Source organism: Pholcus phalangioides, unplaced genomic scaffold, assembly GCF_987345545.1.
Source record: "Pholcus phalangioides strain wild (caught in Gottingen) unplaced genomic scaffold, Ppha-v1.0 ptg000003l_1, whole genome shotgun sequence".
Lineage (NCBI taxonomy): Eukaryota > Metazoa > Arthropoda > Arachnida > Araneae > Pholcidae > Pholcus > Pholcus phalangioides.
Genome location: NW_028301596.1, coordinates 16,882,595 through 16,910,587, shown reverse-complemented (window position 1 = coordinate 16,910,587; position 27,993 = coordinate 16,882,595). Strand labels below are relative to the sequence as shown.

Genomic DNA, 27,993 nt, shown 5'->3' with positions numbered 1-27,993 from the left:
TGCCCACAGTTTCAACTAAATACTCTTTCAGCTGTGGCAAGCTTGCATTTTGCCAACCCCACACTTTCTTGTATAGTTTTAAATACAGTACATCGTAAGAGTGAGAATTTAGCGCTTTCTTGTCTAGTGCCAGGGCCACCAAACCCATGTGCACTCTTGACTTAGGCAGGGCTTGTTTCCTGCATAGACAGTTTGGCTTACAAATTTTTAGGGTGCCGAAATTGGCTCCTTTATATTGGCTCATATTATAGGCATGAGTCCCTTTCCTATGCCTCTGCCTAAAAGAACACTATGCATAAAGGGTCTAAAATATATATATATATACATTTGCCAAGGGGCTGAACTTATGAGCTAAAGGCCTTGGGTTTGAAGGGGAGGGGTGTCAAAATCCTAGAACTAGAGGGTCTTCTGTCTTTGACAGAATTTTAAGCTTTGTTAAGAAGTCAAAATGTAACGCAATGTAATCAAATTATTTTTCTCAATAAGTTTTGATTACATTGAGAAAAAAGTATTTTTGATCTGTTTTGCAACCCCTAAAAATTTAGCGGCCAGGTGCACCCTTTGTACCTGCTCAAGGTCAGCCAGGGCATATGAGATTTTACTGGTGGACCATTGAGGCATACTTCCAATTAGAAAAAGTTTCCAAATAATGTGTAGTACTCAGATATGTCATTCATATTGCAAGGGGTTGTGTAGTTATTAAAATAAAAAAAAAACTTATTTTTCAGTCCCTGTGTGCCGAAAAACCCAGTCAGAGAGTTGTTACACTGTCTCTCCTTTATGCCAACAAAAAAATTTTCAACGTTTCTAAGTGACAATGTTTCAATTCACTGAGATATTTGAATTTAAAAAAATAAAGGAAGGTTGGGAAAATACAGCATTAAACATGGGCAAAATGGTTTACACACATTTAACCACTTCATCAAGGACATAATATTGTGCCCGTGGAATAAATTCAAACACGTTCTCTGTTTTCTTTCCTCTCCCCTTATCATTGCCAAGCTTTGTTGCAACCTTACAATTTTTTTCTTTTATCTTTTTGTGTACACTGATAGTGATTTTTCCCTCACATATGATGCATCTTTCTCATAAGAGTTAAAGGGTGGGGTGAAGGTAAAACGAGAAATATACTTCGTGCCCACATTCTTATCAACCTATCTATAATTCTGTTTTACTTTCATTTGTTTCTTTTTCTCTTCCTCCTCTCTTCTACTATAGTGCGGTTAGGTTAGGACAAGGTAACTATATTTATCATTGATTCGTTAAAAATAGAGCATCTGAATTTTTTGCCAATCGCTTGCAAGTGAAGGGGGGTTAAAGCTCTTTTATCCTAACTTTTCTCCATTTTTCAAATATCTGAGTTAATATTACACTTAGAAACGTGTAATGGTTTTTTTGTTGGCATCAGGTGAGACCGGACAACCACTTTCTAATTGGGTTTTGGTCACACTGGAACTGTATGAAAAGTTAATTTTTATATTTTAATAACTACACAACCCCTTGAATCATGGATGACACATATCTGAGTACTACACGTTATTTGATCACTTTCTTTAATTGGAAGTATGCCTCTAGGATCAACGGTTCGCCAGTAAAATTCAATAAGCCCTGTTTGCTATGCACCCTGCATATGCTTGATCCTAACCTTTCGTGTAATCAGAGTTATACTTGTTTCATGTTCTGGTTGTGCTGCCATATGGCTTCCGTATTTTGAAGTGCACATGGCAGATGCCTGAATTTTTGTGTTATGTAAGTATTGTGTGGTAGGTCTTGTTTGCAATGTTTTGTATACTGACAAATTGTAACACAATGTAGTTCTTTTTTTATTATTATATCCTCACTTTTGGGTATCTCTGGAAAGAAAAACCTCGAAAGAAAATAACTCGTGGATGTGGCAGCCCTACTGTTTACACATAAGCCTTCTTCAATGTATACATATAATTACTTAGTGATGTCAAATACAATGAGCAGAACTATCTGATATCTGAATGAAATCATACGTCTTAAGACTGTACTATGGATGAAATTGAAAACAAGCTCTATTCATAACTTTGTTTTAAGAACCAAAACACAATTATCGTGGAACAAATGCACAGATATCTTAGATTTCAATTCTCCGATAATTTCTTAAAACATCAGATGTTTCGGAATCTTCATTACTATGACTGTCAACATTCACAGTAGTCATATCTTCTACCTCGTCTTCACCATAAACAAGTGTTGAGGAACTTGTACCATTAGTAACGTGTTTGGGACTTTGATCACTACGAAGCACAACATTTACAGAAGGCAAACTCACTTTTCTATGAGTGGATCCCACTACTGGGTTAGTACATGCAGGATCTTTAGTTCTCGAACAGCTGCCCGATCTCGGCCTATATGAATGGTGTCCGAGATGCTTCCTGTCACACTTTGAAGTATCTGTGTGATTTGTGTTTGTTAGGGGTTCTAGTTCATGAATCTCACTGATTGGTAGTTGATTGGGATAACTCGAACTGGACGAGAGAGTAGATTCTGACAGAGCATATGGAGGCTTTTCCACAGAAATAGGCGATTCACAGCAACTTAAAGATGGATATTTCCATTGAAAGTTTCCATTTTCTGGGCCAATAATGTAGCACAGAGAAAGGAAGAAAAATGTAGCGTAAGAATAGCTGACAGTTGTCAGTATGACCATGAATTTACCGATTTCGATATAGGCAAGAATCACAGAAAACAACATCAGTGAACCAGCCAAAAATGTAGTCAAAGAAGCTATCGCCACGGGACTGCCAACTCTTGAGACAGCAAAGTACACGGAGGATTCACGGTCATTCTCATTACACATTTTGTAAGCGACCGCATAATGTAATGTAAGATCCACTGCTAGACCAATAGCTATTGAGATGCTTGTGCTCTCTAAGACATTCAACTCCCAGCCTAACAGTATTAAAATTGCAATTGTGACTACTATTACGGAAGATACAGTAAAAATAGCTAGAATGGTAATCATCAAATTCAAAGTTGTGATCAGAACGGCAAAAAATGATACTGCAATGGCTACACCAATAGCCATAAAAGTTCCATCCAATAGGCTTTCTTGCAAAGAAAAAAATTCCAGATCAGTCGTAAAGAATGTGTTCTTCATTCCAGTTGGTGCCGTTTCCATCATTTTCGCTAACCAAGTTTCAACAGCATTTTTGAATTCATAAAGGTTTTGATATGAATGAGAAAATGCGTAACTACTCTGATACTGGACAACAATTGCAACAATTTCTCCTGTTGATTTTGAAAACCACGGGCCCTCCTGGGAATGCATCAAGTTCAGGCTATATCCAGTCGTTTGGGCCATGGTTACAGCTTCTTTGATACATAAGTCAAAAACAGACTTCTTATAAGGAAATTTTGAAGATTCACAACACGGTCTTCTATCAGACATGGATATTCTGTCGATGCACTGCCGTTCCATCCACTTTTTGAAACTTTCCAAAAAGCAGTTGTAAATCAATGGTCCGTCTTGTGGTTGATAAAAACTTTGATTCCTCAGATCAATGCATAAATCGAGAAGCCATTGTTGACAGTTAGGATCTGAAATTTCAAACTGTGGATCAAAAATGATTGAACCCCTATCAACAGGATTAAAATAATCACCATTGTCAATTGGCAAAATGCCAGAAACAATCCTTATTGGAAGTTTATTCTTAAAAATTTCTTTTTCCGTTTCTCTTTCGAAAAAGAACTCTTCCTTTAGAAAAGAATACACTTCGAAAGGATGATTTGAACTGAACACTTGGAATTCTTTTGATTTAGGGATGCGGAGTCTGGGATGGCAGAACACCAAAAACGCACCAACTGCGGCGAGTGATGTGAATATCAAAACAAAAATGTACCTGAACCGCTTTATGAAGAGCGGCAGTCTGCTTTCGAAGAATATCTGCAATGCATCGGATAAACTGTACAGTGAATTCAAACAATGAGTCAGTGAAGTTAGTAAATGAGTTGATGTGAATCGTGACAATCTCTCGAAATTTTTCGGAGGATGCCAGCAATGCTCTAGTTTCTCAGCCAAAACAACGGAAGCTGGTAACCACGAGACTGTGAAAATGAAATTAGCGAGGACCGCTGTACCAGAGAATATGCTGAAAAGGAAAAAAAAATATATATATATTGTAAAGGAAATATAAAATTGCATGTTAACTTACATGGGGTGGGGAAAAAAATAATTTTTCTGTGTAGATATTCAAAAATTAATTATAAAAAATATATATACCTACATAGAAAATAAATCTTGTTAAGACAAAAAATTATTCTGTTTTAACTCTTTAAGCGGAAATGACGAGATATCTCACCTCCATAAAAAGCCTGTTATTTTAGCATTGATAAGCCCAGATATTTTATAAAAATGATTTCTCAATAGAAAAATTTTCCCTATACCCCTTACTTTGCACCAGCTGAACAGCTGAAAATCGGAAGAAAGCCTACTTCATTAAAAAAGATATGGTATTTTGAAGAGAAGTTTAATGATTTCTAATTGCTACTTAGCTGTAGCAGCAGACAAACCAGTGATTATCAAAAAAGACGTAAAACAGAGCAGTGATGTAACTTATGCACCATAGAGAGAGCATTAAACACACAAAATTTTACTCTGCCTTTCCTAAAAATATAAATTTACAAACCTCATGCATAGGCGGAGATACACTTAGAAGTCTGGGGGGGGGGGGCACGATGATGATGATGTCAATTCATATATACATATATACATTAGATCAGTCGACTCCACCTTTGATGCTGGGGGGGGGGGGCAATTCCCCCTACGCATCTCCGCCCATTACCCCATGTATGGTATGCTTTTAGTTTATTACGAACATAGGTTCTTCAACAACCTGGGTACCAGGGATGCTACAGAAGTGATGATGTCTATGTAGAAAGACATCACTCTCCCTCGTTAATATAATATCCAGCAAATGTATTAGTCAAAAAAAAAAAAAAAAACAATGAGGAAAACGATTGCGGATGTTCTGATTATTTTCCATGAAATTTTTACATCTTAGAAACATGTATTTTTCCTTTAAGTATTTTTTGGAAGTCGGCTTAGATACTGGTTTTAATTTTTCTGCCATTTTAGTGGCCCTCAAGTGGGGGATGGGCTTATAGTATGTAAAGTAAATTTCATTCATAATGATAATCCTGATAAGCCTGGCTACTGCAGCTAGGCTGAAAGGAACAGAAAAAACAATTAATACAGTGAAACCTAAGACGAACACCGTAGGAGACAGAAAGCTGTTTAAAATGGAATCAATCAAAATATAGTCTGTTTAATAATAAGTGCTTTGATTTGCACCATAGGTGTTGGAACATGGGGGCTGAGACCATTTGAGCCCTCTCAAAAATTCATGAATTACAATGGAACACACCATTTTGGCTCCTATAAATGGGCTTGAGCCCGTGTATATGGGAAGAAAGCAGGTTTTCGTCCCCCCCCCCCCTCCAATGTCAATGTTTTCTCCATGCCACTGTCTCTCATTTGCACCTTCATAAAACAGGAATCTGTCTTAAACAGAATATTACTTCAGTCTCTTGACATTTCGTACAGGTTTCACTGTATAATTAAGATTATTTCTTCACAAAAATTTATATTACACAAGTGTTTGAAAAGTGTTATAATATAGAAGCTTCATGGATTACCACAAATGTGAAATAAAAAACATGCAGTGCATATGTCACGGTAAATGTGATAAATCCAAGAATATGTATTATTGTCAATCGTCTTGGTAAGTTTGATAAATTTCACTATAATAATAACTTTTACCAGTAATTATGCATAATACCCAAGCTTTGTGAGTAAATTTGAAAACCTCTAAACTGATCGCTTTCGCTAGTCATTTTCGCAAAAAATGTAGCATAATTGGAGAATTTTTGAAAAATACTTGAATTTTACTGGCGATTATGCATAATACTTGCTATGGGACATAATAATCATTTTTGCCTGCATCAACGGTATGATCGTAAGACTTCACCACATAGCATTATGGCCAGACTCTGGCTCACAAGTACACACCTAAATAACATTTCTTATAATAGGGGACAGATTTATCATATTAATCAATATGAAATGGCGATTATGTATAATAACTGGCAAATGTGATGAACTTAGTATGACTTATCATCTTTACCAATACTAAATGGTGGTTATTCATAAAGCGGCAACTGTGATGTATTTCTTTTGATTTATTATATTCACCAACACAAAATAGCAATAATGAATAATCACTGGTAAATGTGATGAATGTGCAATATATGAATGAAATTTAAATAACTTACCATAATGGCAATCTTGCATAATAATTGGTGATTATGCATAATCATCAGATTTATCACATTTACAGCATAACATATATAATAACTTACCTAAAGCATTTTACAGCCGTTATGTTGCTGACAACACTTGCAAAAAATGCAACAGAAGTTGTGAAAGATGTCACAAACATAGTGATAAAAGCATGATGAAGAGTATCTCGCACACACCTGGTGAGATTCGTACTGTTTTTTTTAGAGCAAAAAAATAGTTTGTAATAAACGCAAGCATCATCCACTCCTATGCCAATCATGATGATGATGGTCAAGAGGTTGATGAAAGGAAAAAATTTGATTCTGTAAACAAAAGAGTACATGAAATATGTCAGGCCTAATGAAAAAGCTATCGCCAGCATCGTCATAACGGTCACAAAAAAAGAGGAATAAATCGATAGCACGATAAAAATCAGAAGCCCAGCAAGACCAATATAAATTGTATCGTGGATTAAGCATTCCGAAAAAAGAATGTATTTTAATCCAAGTTCCATAGCTATAACTTCAGTTTCCTGATCAGAGAGCTTCATTTTTTCCAAGTCCCGATAATACGGTAAACTTGAAGAACTTTGAGCACAAGGTAAAAATACAGTGGTGTAGGTTAGCTTTGGATCTTTCGTATCACCAGATCTGGGATTAAGAAAGTTCACATCGGCTAAAAAATGCAAAATAATGTACACTGCATTGAAATGAGCACATCTTATAGGCACATCACGACATATTGCTGGTTCAGTATCACAGTCATGGCTGAGTTTTAGATCGTGGTAAAAAGGGGAACAAAATTTCAGGAGTTCCAGTGCCGAACGGACATCAGTTTCATCGATATCCTGGCACGATGACTTGTTACCAAGCAAAGCAATGTAATTCGGAAGAGACCAACTTTTGCTGCAACCTTCCCCTTCAGCTGTTTCCTCACATATGTCACCAAAATTGGAAGAGTTTCGCAATCTTTCTTCATCCAACGAGCACACAGAAAGCATATTTTTCAATGTAAAAAGGTTGTCATTATTCACTGATTTGAAGATGACATGAGCGTATTCTCTTCCTACAGCAGGAGAAAAGAAAAAAATACATAAATAGAAGGACAATAAGAAATACACAAAATATAATTTGATTTGCACAAGTGGAGTCTCCATAATCTGCGGTGAGCAGAACCGAGACCTCCTTGGTTTACTGAGAGAATTCAGATTATTTAAAAAACGATATAATGTAACTTTTAGATGGAAAGAGGGCTTCTTATATCAATTTAATAGTAAATATACAGCTATAGTAAAATAATTGAAGAAATACACATTCCCCAATCCTCAGGCAACTGGGATGGAGCCCCTGCCTGCCCGCCTCCCATTTGTGTAATGGTCAATACTTGCATGGAGACATAAACATTCAGATTGAAGTTAACATTGAAAATGGAACTTATTCTCATTTGATGGAATATCATTATTTGCGTGACGTGACCTACTCTTACCGGTTTTTTTCTTAGTTCAACAGCTTAATTCATTGCGGATTAAAGTTACCTACACTCATAGCCTCTTTATAAGAGAGACTGTTAAGGGGTTCCAGATATGAATGTTCGTTTTTTTTACACCATTAATTTAATATAGAGACTGAAAAATTCTGGAATGGGGGCCTGCCTCCACCAGCCTAGACCCATGGATTCTTTATAAGAGGCTGACAGGGATTCCAGTATTGGGTGCTGATACGTAAATGCTATTTAAAAAAAACAATGACAAGAAAAACTTACTACTGTTGCCAGTGAAAAATTGTGGCCTGGGGGCCTGCCTCCACAACATCTTTATAAGAGAGGCTGGCAGAGGTTCTGGCCCCAGGTGCCTGATACGAATGTTATTATTTTATTACCATAAATTTACTGTAGAGGTGCCAGTGGAAAATTGAAACCTGAAGGCCAGCCTTCACAGCACTAGATCCCACAGACTCTTTTTAAGTGGCTGATAGGGGTTCCAGCACTGGGCGCTGATACATGAATGTTATTATTATTTTTTTAAATAAACTATAAGGGAGGATATAAGGGGTTATACCACTTGCCAATATAAATCTCATTTTTAAAAATAATAAGTTAACTATAAAGGTGTCTGCGGAAAATTCTGGTCTCTGGCGGTGAAGGGTTCTGCCTCCACAGCCCCTTTATAAAAAAAGGATGGCAAGGGTTCCAGCCCCAGGTGCCAAATATGAATGTTAGTTTTTTTTTACACCAGATAATGTTTTACTATGGAGGTGCCAGTAGAACATTGAAAAAGCCTGGGGGAGAGAGGCTGCCTTCACAGCCCTAGATCCATGGACTCTCCATCAGAGGCAACCCAGCCCTAGGTGCCTGATGTGAATGTTATCATTTTTTTTACACCATAAATGTACTATAGAAGCTTGTGAAAAATTGTGACCTGAGGATTTGTATGGAAAATGAAAGAAAACTCGTTCTTGACGAAATGTAGACAGAGGGGCTACGAGAAGAAGATTAGCAACATTCAAAAATACATGAATCATCTAAAAATTGATGGTTAAAACCAAAAAATTTACTTGGGTTGTTCAGGAAGAATTGGCTTTTTCCTTTCACAAGATGGAGATCTACATCATCTTCGTATAGAACGAAATCCCCATGCGTGTTTTTCTCATATATTATCTTGCCTGCGTCATCTTCAGAAACGAGAGAATTCTCATCTACTTCCATCATAGGAAGAGGAACAGTTTGAGACAGATTCTTACTCTCGTTTCCATAGGAGTCTCTCTCATCCACATTATCGAAATCAGTCGCTACACTTGTTTCCTCTGGGACAAGTTCAGCTGCTGATCTAACAGATAAATTGACAATATTTTTAGGATAAACTGTGAGAGCTCCATTCCACCCTGCTTCTTCTTTCAAGTGCTTGTAGGCCTGTATCTTGCTTGATATAGGTGTACCTCGAGCTTCATAACCCTTGAAAAATGAGAAAAAGAAGAAAAATATTAGGAGCCAATCTGAGATATGAAATTATATACATGTTGTTTTTATGAATATTGAATATAAAAGTTTTGAACTTTTAAAAAACAGCCACGAGGAACAAACATCTTCTATTATAATAACACAGAATTATAAAAAAAACAATTTTTTTTGGTGCCTGGAATTTTTTAACTGATTTTGATTATAATTGGTGTGCTGGTTTCAAATGTGATAGCAGGTTTTCTCTATCAGCTCTAGTTTTTGAGATTTGGCATAGCTAAATTATCAAATATTTTAACATGGAGTAGTAAAGTTTTTCATGCGAGTTTTGTTTTTTGCTGCTTTTTTCTTAATTCTTCTCTATAGTGCTATCGGAGCGCGGTAGCCCAGGCAGGTCAATAAGATACTTGCCTAAAGTACCAAAGGATGTTTAGAGGTGTCGCGAGTTCGATACCCATTTCGTCCTTGTCAGAAAACTTTTCTGACACAGGGGTACAACAAAAAATGGCGACTTGACCGCCACAAAAACATTGCTACCGCAGGGAGTCCCCCATCACAGGGTTAGTGCACCAACCTCTCCATGAGTATAAAAAACAAGCCTGTCGTTCAGAATCGCCAATAAATTGTAGGTCCCGGCCTGATTAACCCTCGTGTGCAGAAAATGACTGTAGTGCAACGAAAATGATCTATAGTGCTATCAGCTGATTTTATGAAGCCGTATTTATTAATATAACCTAGTGTTTACATCTAACATAACTACTGTTTATAGTTGGGAGGGTGCCGATAGACCACTAGACTATAAAGGCAATGAATATTAATCTTTCCTTAGAGCTTGTGTGTGCTGAATGAGTACGTATATGGATGGTTGTACCTAACTCAAGCCAAAGCTCACAACCGCTGACAATGCCACAGTGGAGAGTGGCATTATCCTTGGATAAATGAGCATTAGGGGGTAAAGTGCTCTGGACCAATATTATACAGTGATAATGGCTATGAAATTTATTATTATTTTGTCATAATAAATATAAATACCATTAATGGATCCTTAAATGATGGAACATGATCATACATCAAAGTGATGGTGATTGATATTGAAGTGAATGCAAAAATAACTAGAATGAGAATGCCAGGGTTATTCGCCACTTGTTTGGCATACCTAAGATGAAAAAATGAAAACATCGTTGAACAAAAAAATATGTAAAAGAATAGAAACACTTTATAAGAAAAATACTGTTAACAGTTAGGGACGAAATAAATCAAGAAGGATGCATCGGTCCGCGCAATTTTTTTTTTGGAATAGATATTGAAACTGCTTTCAGTTTAGTAATTTTTTTTCTAACTTGTGATTGAGTAAAGGTGAAAAATTCAAGAATATTTAAGAATTAAAATGACAGGTTTCAGGCAAACTGGACTTGACAAATCCCAGGTGCCAGGTCACCATGGCGACTAAAAATTTGTCATTAGCACTCAATTTTTTTAAATTTATTGTAATTGAATTGAAGTCTAAAGACGGAAGTGATTATGCATTGAGAATATCTCATCAGGAACTGTTTGGTTTGTCCTTCTAGGTGGGGGGGGGGGGGGAGATAGAATCGTCCGACAACACATGGTGTGCAGTAGCCAACTCTCATCTTGTGAATAGGGGACTATACTTTGCTATCAAAACATTTTTATGAGCACTGAACAAGTTCACAAGAGCTGTATAACGAACCTGAATTCATTCACGGACAAAAATCTGAAACATGAACAAACACTTTTGTTTTAAAATGTTTAAAGCTGTTTGCGGGAAGAATCAACACAAAGTTGAATGAATTCATTCTGATTTCTTAGATTCTGTAGAACGAATTTGAATGAAGTTTTGTAAGTTTTATTGTTTTATTGTAAGTTTTAAGTTTTGTTGTTTTAATAGCAGCAAAAAAAAAATCATTACTTACAAATTCATATTTTTTTCTTTTGAGTCTTTGTCATCTGATTTCAAACATCATAGAAAGGTCGATTTGAAAATAATTGCTTATACACACACCTTGGTCATCCCAGAAAAGTCAAGTGCACCTGTGAATGAAATAGCAAAATTGTATAGTTTTAATTCTGTTTAGACAAACCTGCGGAGTGCCAAAAAATAATTGCAGACAGGGTGGGGACACAGAAATGGCTTAAGAATTAAGATATTCTGTGAGACTCAATACTTTCAGTAGAGAAATATGAAGTGGGGGAAAGTTGTAGGGGAAAAACTCTTCCATAATTGTAGAACTACACTAGAAGTATACAATTACCTATTTACACCAGGGCTGGACAAAGCACAAAAAAAAAAAAAAATCTAGGCACCAGAACAATTTTTTGAGTGCAAAAAATTTTTTACCCAAAGAAAAAGGTCCAAAATAATGCTTCTTTTGTCTTTTTCAGAGCATAATTATCTTCTTTCACGTTGTCAGATATGCTACTATAAATTCCAAAACATTTTGTGCTGCTCTCAGCCTACAATTTACACAAAGAAAAAACACACAACTACACAAAGAAAAATTTTAGGCGCAATACTAATTTTTTAGTCACCTGAAAATTTGTCCAGCCCTGATGTATATATACACCACTTTTATCCAAAACATTGTAGTGACAAAAAGGCAAAATCAATTGAAAAAATTAAGCTTCAAAATGGCTGTCATCTTCATCGTGAGCTTTTTTTTGCATTTTGAGTGTGACCCAAAATAATTTTTTTTCCAGACGTGGAAAGAAAAATTCCTTCTTCTGTCCCCAATGCGGTCTAGAAAACCCAAAAGGTTGGACAAATTTGTTACAAAACATTGTCAAATTACTCTCAAACCACCTATAAGAAGGACAAGGGCAGTGTTGTCGGTCATTGAATGCCTAGAACACTAGAAATCCTCCCTGGATTGTTTCTATAGGAACATTTTGAAAAGAAAAAGAAAAAAAAAATTTTAAATAAGAGGTGCAATAACAGGTTCAACAATCTCCATTTAGTTCCATATTTGCAGGATATCAATTTCTTTTGTTCATTAAAAATATCCTTTTCCGTGGGGTGTCTATCAACGCTTTTTTTTTACATGGTCTTGTTTTTGTGAGAAAGGTTTTTTTACATTTTTGCAAGTAATTAATTTTGTGGAAAATATAAATTTGGAAATTTTAAAAAAATAACACCCGTTAAAAATTTATAGCTTCGTTAAATAGGAAGGCAACGATTTATTCTAATGCAATTGCAGACCAAGTTCTGGTAGCCTTCACCTAGGGAGGCCATAGTCTCCCAATCTTTTTTTTTTCCCATCGCCCCTTCTTCAGAAATTTTTTCTCCCATCGCCCCCAACACAATCTAACCCATAGGAACCTATATTATACCCGTAGATTCTACCGCCACCCAGGGGGCGTTAACGCCCACGTTGGGAATCACTGATCTAGGCCAATGTTTCCCAAAGTGGGCAATATCACTCCAAGGTAGGCTATGGAATGGTCAGTGGGTGAGAGAAGCTAAGGATTTAGCATAGGATCTTATGGGTTCACTTGAGTTGGGAGCGTGAAAGAAAAAAATTTTTTGATTGGGGGGGGGGGGGCGATGGAATAAAAAGTTTGGGAAACTATGATATAGGCTAACCATATTTCTTTGAGAAAAAAACGGACTTTTGGAGTCCCAGATACGGAAACTGCTGATTGTCACCATATAAAAAAAAATGACGCCAAAGGAAAAACAAAACTGGTAAAAACTGAAATCACTGAAAAATTTCCAAATGGCGGGAAATGAAGCGCTACTACAAGTTGCATTCAAGAGTAATTCGTGAAAAAAAAGTTAAATAAATATGAGAGATTAATATTTATATTATTAGTCATATTAAAACTAATAATTTGCAAGAACAATTGTAATCCTTGATTTAAGCGAAAAATTTACGTACTCCGCTTCGATAAAAGTTTGTGAAAAATAGGAAAAGTTTTAAGAAAAAAAAGTAGAAATGGAGAAAAAAATCACGGGGAAATACGGGAATACCCAGGGAAATAACTGTTATATGGTCACCCTAGTTATATAACAAATTTACAATGAATAAATTCAGCTGATTAGCGTGACTATATTGCACGGTAAGAAGAATCATTCTTAATAAAAATCTCCGTTACATTGCCGACAGCTCTCACTGAGTGCATTATCGCACTGCACGCGCGATAATGGGACCCACCCTTGGGGGACGCAATTTTCTTGTCTGTTTTTTTCAAACTATACATTCACTATAAAGGGCCCAACAAAGATACTAGCCTAGGAACCCTGCTTCAGGATGGCTGCTGTGAGCACCGAATGTCAGATCACATACGTCGGATCTACTCACGGCTAGGATCGTAACTGATCGGCATTTTGTTGCAACACACCCGAGTAAACAGATCTCCATATATATATGCGCTGTAGTTTTTCAAAATATATAGTCTTCAACATGACACATCACATGAAAATTCAAGCATTTACCATTTTCACTTCAAAATATGGAAGTAGGATGCAGGCGCATATCTATGGTGAGGGCTGATCAGCCCCCCCCCCTCCGCCTTCCCCAGCGATATGTTCAATTTTCGGGTCTTCTATATGATAATATTGCATTAAACAAAGCCGTTGAAAATTACCTGTATCAACGGTTTGATTAAACAACAAATTCAAGAAAACTTCGGAACGAAGAAGAAAAACAAAAACTAGTACTCTCCTGGAAAATACAGGACTAAATGCGAGACGTATGGTCACCTCCCTAACGACGAGCTCTAGATCCGCCCCTGGTAGGATGATAGCACCAGCAAGAACACGAAATAAGCTTTTTTTCTGAAACCTAGGACATGCGGTACAGAACATAATATAGTGACCATATGACCTGTAATTTGCGGGATATTCACAGAATTTTGGAAGTTCTAACCTTTTTTTAAGCCGTTTTCCACGAGGCTGAGTTGAAATTTCGAAACTCGTGGCTTATAAATTATATTATGATAAACTGAGTATAATTATCACAACTATAACTAAGTGTATCATAAACAATTATAGTCATACAAATATATTCATCTCACATAAATTTATCTAACATTTTACATTTCGACTTGCAGTACCCATCATTTTCCGAGACTGGCGAGTTTTAAACCATTTTAGCGACAGTTGGCAATTTCACTTGCATTTGACAATTTTCTTCGGCAGTAATTGACAACCTCACTTGCCTTTGGCAATTTTTGGCTGTAACTGGCAACTTTACTTGACTTTGACAATTTTTTTTTGATATTTTTCGGCAATATTTTTATGAAGTTAATATGATCAGCCTAGATATATATTCATCATGTTGTGCACAAATATTCCTGGCGGAACGCATCTGGTACGCGGGTCGGAGGATGTGCACCTCCTGCCTTAGGGTCATGCATATGCATACATTCGCACAACACGCTCCAACATGTATCGATTCGTTAGAAATTCCGCAGAGGGATGTGTACGAGATGCATATGCGGTTGAAGTAGTAGTATTTTCTATACTGTAATTTTTTTGTTATTATTAGTTTTTACTAATTTCACTCGGCTAGAGTCTGAAAGTTTCTGAAATGCAGTCTTCCACGAAGCTAATATCGTGATGGGTCCGTTTTCCAGACACAGAATTTCGTGAAGGATGTTTTCCGGTCCCGAATTCGGCTGGACAGACCCCCCCCCCCCCTTCCCCTGATAAAGCAGTCACGCCAAGTTTTGAATTCCGATGAAAACGACGAATAATCGATATAATATATATATCGATTTTGGAGGAAAGCAACACGGGATCGGTCCTATTGCTGGATACGCACACAATGAGGTGAAAAAAAGGAAAAAACGAGTAATTCATGATTTTGAAAAGATTCCCCGGAATTTTGTGGCTAAAAATAACAGGCTGCAGCTATGAAATCGCGAACGGGAGGAAGCCCCTCAATCTCATGTCCAGTGACCTAAAATAACCACGACTCCAGCAGAAACCATGGCAACTAGTCTCGGAGCTGCCTGTTGCGCTGCTGTATATCATTTCAGAAATGCAGAAGTATGTATCTCGGAACGCAAAAACATTTCACCGCATACAGGGAGCACCTAGCGAAAATAGGGAGGGAAAAGAGTGCTCTATCTCTATATATATATAAGGAAATTCATGTCTTACGAATATGCCTGGGCTTGACAAATGGAAAAAGTATCCAGGCGCCAGCGAAATTTCCTAGGAACCAAGCATAATGTTTTTTCTCATGGAAAAGGCCTTAATAATATTTGCCTTGACTCAATGATTCATGCAATGAAATCAGAAAATTTTGTGTTATCCTTAGATTCCAATTTAGCAATCACATGTAGAAAATTTAAGCCACCAATACCGATTTCCCAGTCACTATAGTGACCTGGCGCCTGAGATTTGTCAAACGATCGAATATGCAGAGGTGGATCTATGGTTTTACACAGCCCTTCTTCCATTCGAGTCTAATTTTCTTGACCACCCATGCCTCAAATTCACCGCCCTGAGCTATTACCCTTATTACCCAAATTGTATTGCTAAAAGTTAAATTCAATTTTTAAATGTTAAATTCTATTGCTAAATTCTGTTGCTAAAAGCTAAATTTTATTGTTAAATAGAATTTATCCATTGTGTTAAATGCTAAATTCTGTTGCTAAATAATAAATTCTATTGCAGAATAATAAATTCTATTGCTAAATAATAAATTTCATTGCTAAATGCTAATACTAAAAACTATTTTTTCAAATTTCTCTGATTCCCAAACACTTCGACTTAAAGAAAACTTTCAGAGTTGAGATAAAATTTTTACACTAAAATAAGGAAAAAGTTCTGGGAATGGGCGAAAACTTCGACTAAAACAGATATCCGAGTTATCGGAGTTCGACTTATCGCGAATCGACTGTATAGATTACACGAAGCTTCGATACAATGCAAAAAATTTACGATATACTGTACAGCAGGACCCTTGATTAGCAGAATTTCGGTTTATCCGAGGTATTTTTCATTTATTGATTTTATAAAATTAAATGGACTAAAAAGGCGTGCGAAATACCTTCTATTTCGTGACAAACTGATTCATGAAATACTTACGCCGGTGTTTTAAAGAGTGGGCGATATCACCCTTTAGGCGGAAAGACCAGGAGGCTGGTAAAAGCAACAGATTACAGCACGGGATCTTATCTTATGGATTGACGTAGCAAGGAGGTGGGGGAGGGAGGATAGGATTTTCTTTCTCTCCTTCCCCCCCCCCCCCCGAGAACGAGGGCGATGAGACAAATAATTTTTTGAAGGCTGAACTAAATAAACATTATAAACCTATTGCTCGCGAGCACCATGGTGCTCCCTGAAGCATTCGATTGTACTCGATGACAGAGGCCATTGAAAGACAATTTTTCAAGTTTACTGAAAATAAAGTCATTTTCGAAATGTTGTAAACTGTAAATGCAGTAATGCAACTATGGTATTTCATGTAAGTTTTTATTCTATATATAAGGAGTGATTCCAAAGTAATATATTTCAAAAAGTATTACAGATAGCAAGATGGATAAGTAAGCAGTAGGCTATAGAGACATTCAAGTTTTTTTCCCACTACTTATAAGTGCTTCTATGCGTAATCTCTTTTTGTTACGCGACAAACATATACACGGTAGCCCAATTCCTGCTCGACACAGCATGTCAATAGCCTATTGATGTTCGTAAAAGCGGTGGTAATTCGGTTCTTGAGCTCATTCGACCAGGCTGGCTGTGGAGGCACGTGCACAGCGTCTTTAATGAATCGCTAGCCCACAGAAGCCGTTTCCTTCGGTTTTGCAACGAAATCAAAGGGACTCCAGTTGGTCGCCGGCTAGTGAAGCCAATTCGTTTAAAGATCCGTCTTGTAGCACGTACGAATATGTTTTGCGATGATCCTGAGTTGTATTGCGCTGAAATTTGTTGCGTTGTAGCTCTTCTGTTGCTGCACACAATGCATATCAGTCGCCTGGCACCTCTTTCGTTCTCAAGCGATTTCCGAACAGCAAATTGCAACGTTAACTGGTGCTTCTGACCAGGAGAAAGCTTTATAGTCAGCTCACGTGCTCCACGTACGAGTCGAAGTTTGAGTGTGGGGTGTTCCTAATTTTTTTTGGCCACTGAGTGTTTATATATATATACTTTTGTTCAACTCCAAATTGTTGTTGTGGTGTTGAGATCTGACACAAAAATCGAAAATGTAGAACAAATTTATGTCTAACAATTTCATACCCCAGCATTCATTTTGTGGAATTTTAAAAATGGGGGGGGGGGGGGGGTGTTGCATTTTTGATGACTAAAAAATGCATTAAAAACATAAATGTCAACAAATGTTTACTTTTTCAAATTTTAATTATTTTTTGTGAAGAAATACTGTAATTCACTTTGTTTAATTTTTTTACAGCCAAGATGATGCAGGGTATATTCATTCATCTTCACATACAATTTTTTCCAAAAATTTATTGCTAAATTTTATGTAGTAAATCACACTTTTCCTGGAGGCACTTTCTCCTGGAAGCCATCTTAAAACCCCCTGAAAGCTCAAATTCAAGTGCTGCAATCTGATGAAAGCCCACAAAGTTCGAATTTACCGTGTTTCTAACTCAAAACTTACACAATCTTTTAAATCAGGGCTTAACTCCCTCAGGTCAAAAGAAAAAAATTCTACAGTGAGAAAAGTAACCCACACATTTGTGGCACCAGGGCCTGAAAGGAATGAAGTAAAACAGTTTCAAGCTTAGGCCGCGTTTCATGAAAAAACCGTTTCCGTATTCTGAAAAAAAAACCACATTTTACCTTCCACAATGTTTTTATTTTTGCTCTTACCTAAAGAACTATATACAGTGGCAGTGTGACCTCGATATAACGATGCTCTGTAGACCCAGAAAAAATATCGTTCTATTGGAATTATCATTATATCGAGAAGCAAAGAAGCAACGTTATTATCATAAAATTTATACTGTTGGTGCCATCTTTTTTAAATCGGCATTGTTCGTGCAACTAGAAAAAGGCGTTTTTATGTACTTATCCGCTGCAAAAAAAAAAAAAAAAACTGATTAATTGATTGATAAAATTCTGTTAGAGGCATTGCCCCTCCCCGTAAAGTTGTTTACCGCGTTGCACTGTCGTGCCATAAGCAGAATGTAGCAATATCAATTACAGTGAAACCTCGAAACAACGTTATTTTTTACACTCTTGTTTGGAATCGCCTATAGCCAAATGTTAAATTCCTCTCGATACAACGATATTATTTTAACTACGATAAATCCCTCTATAACGATATTTCTTTAGGAGATTTTTGAAAGCACTATAAAGAAAACGATATTTTTTTTATATTTTGCAAAAAACCGTTTTGAATTTTAACTTATTCACTTGTTTTTGTTCTTCTGAAGGCGCCTAATAACATCGATATTCTGCACTAAAGGAAGTTATTGGTATTGCCACTTTTTCTGCGTATGATACAAAAAAGTACAATGCAGTAAACTTCTTTACAGGGACAATGCATCCGAGTGAATGTTATTAATAAACTAATCAATTAGGCTATAATTTCTTGCTGCAAATAAAAGCGTGAAAGCGCTTCTTCTTGTTGTATTAGCAATGCCAATGCAGAAAAAACGACAACAGCAACATAAATTTGATCAGGCGTAAGGATAATATTGCCTGTCCATATAACGATAATCCCTCTACAACGATATTTTTCCGTGGTCCGCAGAATATAGTTATATCGAGGTTTCACTGTACTTCCTTAGCGCTTTCGATGCTCCTGTAGAGCAAAATACCGATGTAATAAGACGCATTCGTAAGAACGAAAACAAGTGACGAAGTTAAAATCAAATTCAAAAGGAAAAAAGCAAATTATTAAAAAATATCGTTGCAGCGGTTGTAAAAGATCTGAAAAAATATCGTTATAGAGGGATTTATAGCAGTTAAAGACATCGTTGTATCGAGAAGAGTTTAGTATTAGGCTACAGGCAATTCCAATCATGATTTGAAAAAATATCGAGGTGGAGGGATTCATCTTTATATCGAGTGTCGTTGTAGCGGGGTTTCGCTGTATTTATATATTTTTTTTTAAAGTTACAAGGGAAAACGCTGTAATTTCGAAATTAAACAATAATACTGAGTAATTTCAAAATTTAAGATGTCATGTTTGATCAACAGTGGAGAAAAATCGTCCCGGATATCATCTTTCGTGAATTCAATGCAGAACAGTTTTTCTGAAAAATCTGATTGATTCTTCTATTCCAGACTGTAGAGAAGGAAAATTAACAATTGCCGAACGGAAATAGTCGTTAATGATTACAAAAACAGTCGGAGAAATGCTAGGAAAAGTTGGGAGGAAAAAAAAAAAGGGTCTCAGCAACAGGTTTCACTGAAAAGCACGATATGATTTCGTCCGTCTCTTCACGATATACCTACTCATCATCATATTATTATCATTTAAAAAAAAAAAACATACAGTGATTCAACACATACTTCCAGCTTACAGAAATATAGGGAAAAAATTGAAGTATGTTAATTTCTGATACTTAATGTACTGTTTTGTTTTCCTCTTCAGCAGTTTCTCCATAAACAACTGTCAATTTCTAAGCATAAGAATGGTTTGTAATTTTTCTCTAAGAAACACGTAAATGAGATACAAAGACGAAAAAAAATTTCTAGTATATTGCAGTGGATCCCGCTTATAACGTTTTTAACCAAAAAACGTTGTAAGCGGGAAAACGCTTGAAACGGGAAATCTTAATGCGAATTATTCGAGTTAAGAGACCACGAAAATAAGTCGTACTCAGCGGGAAAAACGTTATAAGTGGAATCGACTGTATATCACTAAACGTGAAATAAATTAGTAAATCTAATGTGACCAGAACAAGAGAAATATTTTTTAATATTAATATTTAATAAGAACGTATGGAAAAATTCCCATCTTTCCATTTCGTGTTAATGAACCGAGAAAACTCGATTGTTTTTTAAAAAACGTCCAGCTCAGAAGTTCAACAATGACAGACAACGTGGCCGAAGTGCTTCTTTCAATGTTATGCACAAAAACTATTTACCAGAGTTGATAAATGTGCCTACCACGTCGTTGTCTGCATATATTACCCCTGATATAGGTTGCTTTTTTTTTTTCCTAACGAAAATGCAACGTGTAAACATATTTACTCTTTTCCGCACAATTGCATCTACGACTGATAAACACTTTAGCATGCAAATGCTATACCATCACGCATACGGAGATATATATATATAACACAATGTCTTGTGTTCAACATAATAAATATTTTTCAATGATAAAAAAATTCAGATCATGCAACTTACATGAAAGTTAGTGACATGGTTGGAAAAAATCGAAGGTAAAAACCAAATAAACACCCGATGGGTGAAGTTGTGTCCTAGCAAGTGTTACGGAATTGCGTCGGTCAGCTAAGTAAAGGGGGGGGGGTTCCTTTTTCTCCCCCTGATTAAGTTTTTCCGATCGCCAACTGTTGGCGACTGCTACATAGCTGGTACGTAGATCGACAATATAAAGGAGGAGCAATTGAGGTGGAATCTTCGGGAGCGGCTGCTGCTGCTGTGTGTGTGTGTGTTAGGGAGGTCCCAGACGCAGAAAACCCAAGTCCCTGGGAATATCGACCGCATATCATCCCAGGCTTTGAGCTTTCAAGGTCGCCCGACAGCTTGTAGCCGGACGGATGGTTGCGCAATTACATCTTTAGCGAGTTATATGATCCGGCACTAACTGAGCACCCTACGACAACAGACAAATGAAATACAAAGCATCCAGATAAATATACTTGAAGAAAAAAGTTCGCTTATTCGGCAAAAGATTAAAAAAAAAAAATTAAATCGTCTGTGAAATCAGAAAGTAGAAAACCCTTCTTTGTTTCTTATTCCAAACTTCCGAGTCATCAACAAAATTTATCTCAAACTACGTCTTGCCTATTCCGACTCGAGAAAACTCTTACGGGATTTGCAATCTATACAACACACATTTAACCCTTTAATTAGCAAGCATTGAAATATCCAAAGGAGAAAATATTTTGAAGGGTTTTATTAAACACAAATGAGGCACCCTGAATGCTATTACATGGCAAAAAAAGAAAAAGTAAATATTTAAAAAAAAAATGAAATGTTGCACATCAGGAGAATGCACTGCATTTATATGATTTATGTAGATTTGAATAGTATGAAAATGTAATTTATTGTTTGCCAACTTATTTTTATATTATTGTTGAAGCATGCCCAGCAATATGTCTCCCGCACACGTAGTATTTCCCTCCAAAATGCGAGGGTCAAAAATCGTTCTTGCTTGGCTTGTCAAGAAATAGAAGGCACATGTACCTTTGAGCCATTCTGCTAGTAATTATAGAAACTTCATAAACAACTCACAAGTAAAAATCGAATGTTTAGGAGTTGCTTAGAAACAGCATCAATGTCGAAACGAGCTAAAAAAAATGCGATGTCTTTATTTGAAAAATATAAGAAACTCGTTATATTCGAGAGCAACACCGTCAAATAACGGATTAAAGCGTACGAACAAGGGCTCGTGCACCGCATGACATGATAAGAGATATTAATATAAATACGTATATTTCGCAAAAAACAATCCAAATAGGAAATTTTGAAGTTATTCACAAAAATAAAAATTTAAACTCAACAATTTCACATTCATTTATACAATTTTTTTTTGATAAAAAAATTCTGTGCTCATTCGCAAAAATATTTTTCAAATCAAAAATTTTTAACTCATTTCGGGAAACAAAAATGCAAATAAAAATTTTCAAATGAAAAATTTTGCATTCATTGGCAAAAAAAACGATTTAAACTAATGACGCAATTTTTTTAATAGTTTAATTCCGAGGCCAAGTATGGCAAGCAATGTTCTTCGTTGAAATTTCTAAAATTCAAGTGCTCAGAAAATTTAGAACCTATTTTCGCTTCAAAAAGGGTAAATTATCAAGATTTCACGGAAAACTGGTATAAACCATCAAATTTTTGCATTTATTCATAAAAAGTGGGAAATTTCGCATTTATGGCATCTATTTTCTAAATACGCAAACTACGTACCCTACCAGGGCTTGACAAGCGCCAGGTCACCAAGGTGACAAGAAAATGGGTATTGGGAATAATATTTTTCCGTATTCAGTTGCTAAATTGGAGTTGAATTTTCTGACATCATGAAAGCGAGTCTTTTAACGTGAGAAAGAATATAAAGTCCAGGAAATGTCGAAAAACATTTAAGGCCGTTTTTGAGCAAAAGCCATCCTTGGCTCCTAGGAAATTTACCTGGCGCCTAAATGTTTTACTAATTCATCAAGCCCCTGCCCTGGATATTATATGTGAATTGAATGGAATAATAAAGACCCACTATGTTGAAAAAGCCTGATCACAAAAAGGGGACAAAATGGATTGCAATCTAGGGGCGTACATGAGGAATTCGTTGTTTCGGATTTACCTTTCTATAAGTTTGCATTCTTACAGATACATCATTTTTTTAAACTCAAAAACATATTTCAAACAATCTTTCCTTTGCACTTTTGTTCCAGTGCTCACTGTATGCTTTTGAAGCGTGAGGATTCGGAACTCTTTTTGGAATCAATTTCAATTGGGCCCCTTTATTCGTTTGTTAATTATTTACTACTTATTCATTTTATTTTCCTCAAGGGACCTTGAATCCCAACACGGAACACAGGTTGGGGAACCATATCTAGCTAAGTTGTCAGAGCGGTGGACTGTAGTTGGGGACCACTGATTCAGATACACCGGGGGGGGGGGGGGGGGTTGTGGTGGCCCAGGTCGATAAGATACTCGCCTAAAGTACCAAAGGATGTTTAGAAATGTCATGAGTTCGATATCCGGTTCGTCAGGAACTGTCCTGACACCGCGGTACAACAGACACAGCGACATGACCACAGAAGAAGATTGCTACCGCAGGGTGCCCCACATCGAGGGGTTTGCGCACCAACCTCTCGTGAGTATAAAAAAAAGGGGGATACAGTTCGCAATCGTCAATAAATTGCAGGTCCCGGTCTAATTAGCCAATTTCGTTACAAAAAATCCTACCTCTTCCAATAATATCTTCCGATTAAATTTAAAGCAAATGAGATTCTCTCAGACACTTATCTTCTGATTCCCTATTCATATAAATCCTTGCGAAGCGATTTCCTGGTAGAACGATTTTATTTCCCCTCCCTGATGGCCCACCGATATGATCTGTCGCCATTTCACTGACAAGTATTTTCACACCTGAATATGGGAGCGATGTCAAATTTGTGTGGGTGAAACTTAACATTGTGCTTGTGTGCGCGTGCGCCAAGCATTTGGCATGTTTTGTGTTCAGTAGGTGTGGTGCAACTAATTAGACTGGAGCCTCAACTAAATGCTTTCTCGAACGGGGCAAGCATGCATTTTGGCATCCCCGTGTAATGCAGAAGAAGCAGTTATAAAGGGTGAATTCGGCGCCCCTTTTAGTCCAGAGCACGGGGCACCGGACCCGCTTGCTTTCCTTCCCAGTTGCGGCCCTGCATGTATCCTCCAAATTGGTAATGCGCGGATTTGAAATTTAAAAAAACGTTGTAAGCAGGAAAACACTTCAGACGGGAAATCTTAATAGGAATTATTCAGTGTTGGGACCATGAAAATCAGTTGTACTAAGTGGAAAAATGTTCCGAATCCGAACGTTATAAGCGCGATCAACTGTATATTTGGTTTAGATTTGTTATATGTGCTACATTCCCATATGTTAAATCCTCATAATTAATGGGCTTCTTTGCCAGCTTTTCCTACTAGTAGACAATGAAAGTAAATGAACCTCTAGATAGAGCGTGTTTTTTTAGAAATGAATTATTTCATTCACAGAGATAACCTCCTTCTCCTACCCAGAACATGGCCCGCGCTGCTGTCTCAACGAAGAGATATAAGCAGGTGATCAAAGACCTGGGGCATGCTGGAAAAAAAATTCATAGAGATGCCAGTGAATTATGGGGGAGGGGCGCCGTACTTTTTTTTCAAGATAATTTTTTTCGAGAGGGACCCACTTCCACTCAAAAGGGACCCGGTTTTTTTTAATACTCTGGGTCCCAGGACTCAGGTAAATTAAAGTACAGCGGCATCTCGGTTCATCATGAAAAAAATGGTACCTGTCTCAGTTACTTTTTCCCGAAATCAATAAATGTGCAAAAATAAAATTTTAACAGCAAGAAATATGCCTTCTAGAAATTATTAAAAATGACTACAGCATTATATTACATGCAAGAAACCATCACTGAAATAGAACGGTTGTCACCTATCAAATAAAAAACAACTGTGAACACAACAAATTCTAGAATTGGTGAGTAGTTCTTGATTATTTGCGAGAAAAAATTTAAAACGACTATATCATAGCTACAAGATATACGGAAGACTGGATGTTGTGAAGATATTTATTATTTCAGATGTTTATTTTTTAAGGAAGGGAAAAACTCATCTCTGCCTCTACCGGGAGTCGGCAGCCGGTAGAGGCAGAGATGAGTTTTTTCCTTCCTTAAAAAATAAACATCTGAAATAATAAATATCTTCACAACATCCAGTCTTCCGTATATCTTGTATTAACAAGTGGAGAGCGACATTCATGTCATATATATCATAGCTGCCAACTTCGGGGAATGAGAATTCGGAAGGTGTTTGTGCGCATCCAAATTCCGCACAAAAGTAAATATGAAAGGGATTTTTCATTAATAAAAGTAAAATTGTAGGATTTTTTTCCCCTTTTGCAGGAACGTGATATCGTGCAAACGATTGCCGATTAGCGTCAAGTCGCCAATTATGGCCAACCGGTAGGTTAAATTACTTGTCATTACAACTCAAATCAAATCTTGCGAAAAACACACACACACACCATCCGGCCCGAAACGAGATTTATAAAGACTTAATGGGAAATATAGTCAAAGCAGATACAAATCTTCAAGTAAAAAGACCGCATTAACGCTGGATGTTTGGCGAATTTTGTCCACCTCCCCCCCACCCCGGAAATAAAATGGTTTTTTTTGTGATTTGACGAAATGGTGGCAATTTACATTTAGCTTGGGATATAATTTGAGCCATATAATAATTCAACGGTCTTTTTTCCGGGTAAATTCCTTAGGAATATCCCCCCCCCCTCCAGGGCCGTCTTAAGAGCATCATGGGTCCCCGGGGCAAGTGATTTTTCTGAGGCCATACCTGGAAAATTCTCGAAAAATTCTACTTTTCGTTTTTCTGAGACCCCTCTTCTCTTGAGGTGCTCGGGTGGGCCCATGTGTTAAGACGGCACTACTGCTCTTCATTTTTTATCTGGAATTTCAAGCTGAAAAAAGTTGAAATTCGGGTTTTTAACCAATCGGAGACGACGCGGGTTTCCAGAATCGGAAATGCGGTCGCACTATGCTCACATCCTTACGAAGAAAAAAAGTTGTCAAGCTGATGCAAGAACTCCCTATGCTACCGCAATATCAGCACATGCAAACAGGGCTTGAGAAACATAACGGAACTAGAACTCATGTGCTGCCACCTATCAAATAAAAAGCACAACTGTTATAATTCTTGAGTTGAAATTCATGACAAGTTCTTGATCAGTATAGTATGATATTACTATATTGATAATTTTGGTATCACTACATTGTAATTTAAAAAGCAATAACAATAATTTAATCATAATGTTTGCCTTAAAATTTTAATAGTTGCCATTTTGATATTGTAAAATAACATTAGTAGAAACTTGCGAAGTCTAGGTCCTCCTTGGCTTCCACATTTAGACTTTGCAAATTTCTACTAATGTTATTTTACAATATCAAAATGGCAACTATTAAAATTCTAACGCAAACATTATGATTAAATTATTATTGTTATTGCTTATAAATTATTTAGTAGTATCATATTATAGGCCTAATGTACTTTTTGATGATGCACATTAATCACGAACCGCTCATTAATTTCAATCCAAGAATCCAAACAGTTATGTTTATTTGATGGGTGGCAGTAATGGTTTCACTTTAAATGATGCTTCTTACACGACAAACTGTAACTGCACTTTCTAGTCTGTCTATTTTTTCGAAGGACTGTTTTTACAGAAAATTTTATTTCTACCGGTTTACTGATGACGGACTATGGCAGCGGTTCTTAACTGGCACTCGCAGTTCCCCCCGGGGATTCGTGTGCACTTCTTAGGTGCTCAGAGAGTCAATGAAGGTTGAGAGCAGCTGATCTAGAGAATGGGGGGTTCTGGTCATTGAGAGATGAGAAGAGTGACCTAGAGAGTTTGCAAGCATGTGAGTCACCAGAACAATGTGCAAACATGTGAATGACAAAAGAACATAGGCGGAGATAGACTTGGAAGTCTGGGGGGGGGGCACAATGATGATGATGATGCCAATTCATATATACATTAGATCAGTCGACTCCACCTTTGACGCTGGGGGGGGGGGGGCGTATCTTTGCCCATGCAAAAGAACTATCTAGATAGCAAAGGATCAGGTCAGTGAGAACAAAAGAGTAACCTAGAGAACACACAAATATGGAAGTGACCAAAAGTGTGACTAAAGAGTGTGAATGATCTAAAGAGTAAGCGACTAGGACAGTGAACAACCAAAAGAGTGACTTAGAGCAGGGTTTCTCACGTTTTTCACCAACGGTGCCCCTTTTTCTAATCAACGCTTACCTGTGGCTTCAGAGAGCAGTATAATAAAGAATCACTTCTAAAAACACCTTTGTTTGCCGTGCCCCCTGACAAAAGTTGGTGGAGCAAAGTTTGAAAACCCCTTACCTAGAGAGTTTGCAAGCATGCGAGTGGCAAAAAGAGTGGCCTCTAGAGATTGTGTAAGCATGGGAGAAACATGGAGTTACAAAAACAGTGTGAGCATGTGAGTAACCTAGAGAGCGAGATGACAGGTTAGTGAGCAATTGGATGAGTGGCGCAGACAGGGTGTGAGAGAGACCTTTTGAGCAAACAAACCAAGTCAGTGAGTCAGCCAAAGACTGATCTAAAGAGTGTGCAAAGATGGGAGTAACCTTGAGCATAAGCAAGTATGCGAGTGACCTTGAGCATAAGCAAGTATGCGAGTGACCTTGAGCATAAGCAAGTATGCGAGTGACCTTGAGCATAAGCAAGTATGCGAGTGACCAGAACAATGCAAAAGCATGTATATAGGAAGAAGAATTACCTAGAGAGTGAGGGATCAGGTCAGTGAGCTACCAAAAAGCGCGCATGTAGACTAACGCGCGTGTGTATCCCTGGGCATAAAAGTTGACGAATGAGTGGTCAAGGAAATTCTAGGGGTCAGAGTGGGGGCCGCGGTTGGTCTGGAGGTCAAGGAAATTAGACTGGGGGGGGGGGCGGCGCAAAACCATAAATCCTTTCCGATGGGCCCCCATTTGATGTGGCATTTTGAGGTCACCCAAACGTGCAAAATGGACCACGGTAATTTCCATAATTACGACTCGAAAAGAATGGTATCCAATCCCATCATAACTGGGACACCTCATGAACACGAGGGCGCCCGGGACAACAAATTACACGTGCTTTTAGGGACCGCGCTGACAAGAGCCCTTGAGCTTATATAAAATACAAATGCATCAAAAATAATTAACTGCAATAATACCTCACACATACCATGGAAAATCTCGCCAAAATCCCGTCAGTGGCTGTGACGTGATCAATACTGTCAACAAAATCACAGCCTTTGAGGGAAAATGTAAACAATAACCAAAACGGTCTTGACTTCGTAAATTGTGATTGATCATGAAT

At 37.2% G+C, this 27,993-nt stretch overlaps 1 protein-coding gene across 2 annotated transcripts; it reads right to left on the bottom strand.

Moving 5' to 3' along the window:
• disp (RND transporter family member dispatched) lies at positions 1-27,919 on the bottom strand. Of its 2 annotated transcripts, none has more exons than XM_089245342.1 (6): positions 27,859-27,919; positions 11,194-11,311; positions 10,292-10,415; positions 8,860-9,256; positions 6,388-7,372; positions 1-4,118 (listed from the first exon to the last, which is right to left on the bottom strand). In XM_089245342.1, exons 2-6 carry the CDS (start codon positions 11,199-11,201, stop codon positions 2,102-2,104), a joined length of 3,531 nt encoding a protein of 1,176 aa, XP_089101468.1. In that variant the 5' UTR covers positions 11,202-11,311; positions 27,859-27,919; the 3' UTR covers positions 1-2,101. The 2 variants fall into 2 exon arrangements, with proteins under 2 accessions (XP_089101468.1, XP_089101457.1); XM_089245331.1 differs by lacking the exon at positions 27,859-27,919 and adding an exon at positions 20,553-20,620.
• Between the last annotated feature and the right edge of the window lie 74 nt (positions 27,920-27,993).

What these genes read in the sequence shown, in the direction of transcription:
- disp (XM_089245342.1), bottom strand. An exon ending in CATTTAAGGATCCATTAATG is followed by an intron (nt 9,257 to 10,291) that starts GTATTTATATTT and finishes TCATTTTTCAAG; the next exon opens with GGTTATGAAGCTCGAGGTAC. An exon ending in ACGGCTGTAAAATGCTTTAG is followed by an intron (nt 4,119 to 6,387) that starts GTAAGTTATTAT and finishes TTTCCTTTTCAG; the next exon opens with CATATTCTCTGGTACAGCGG.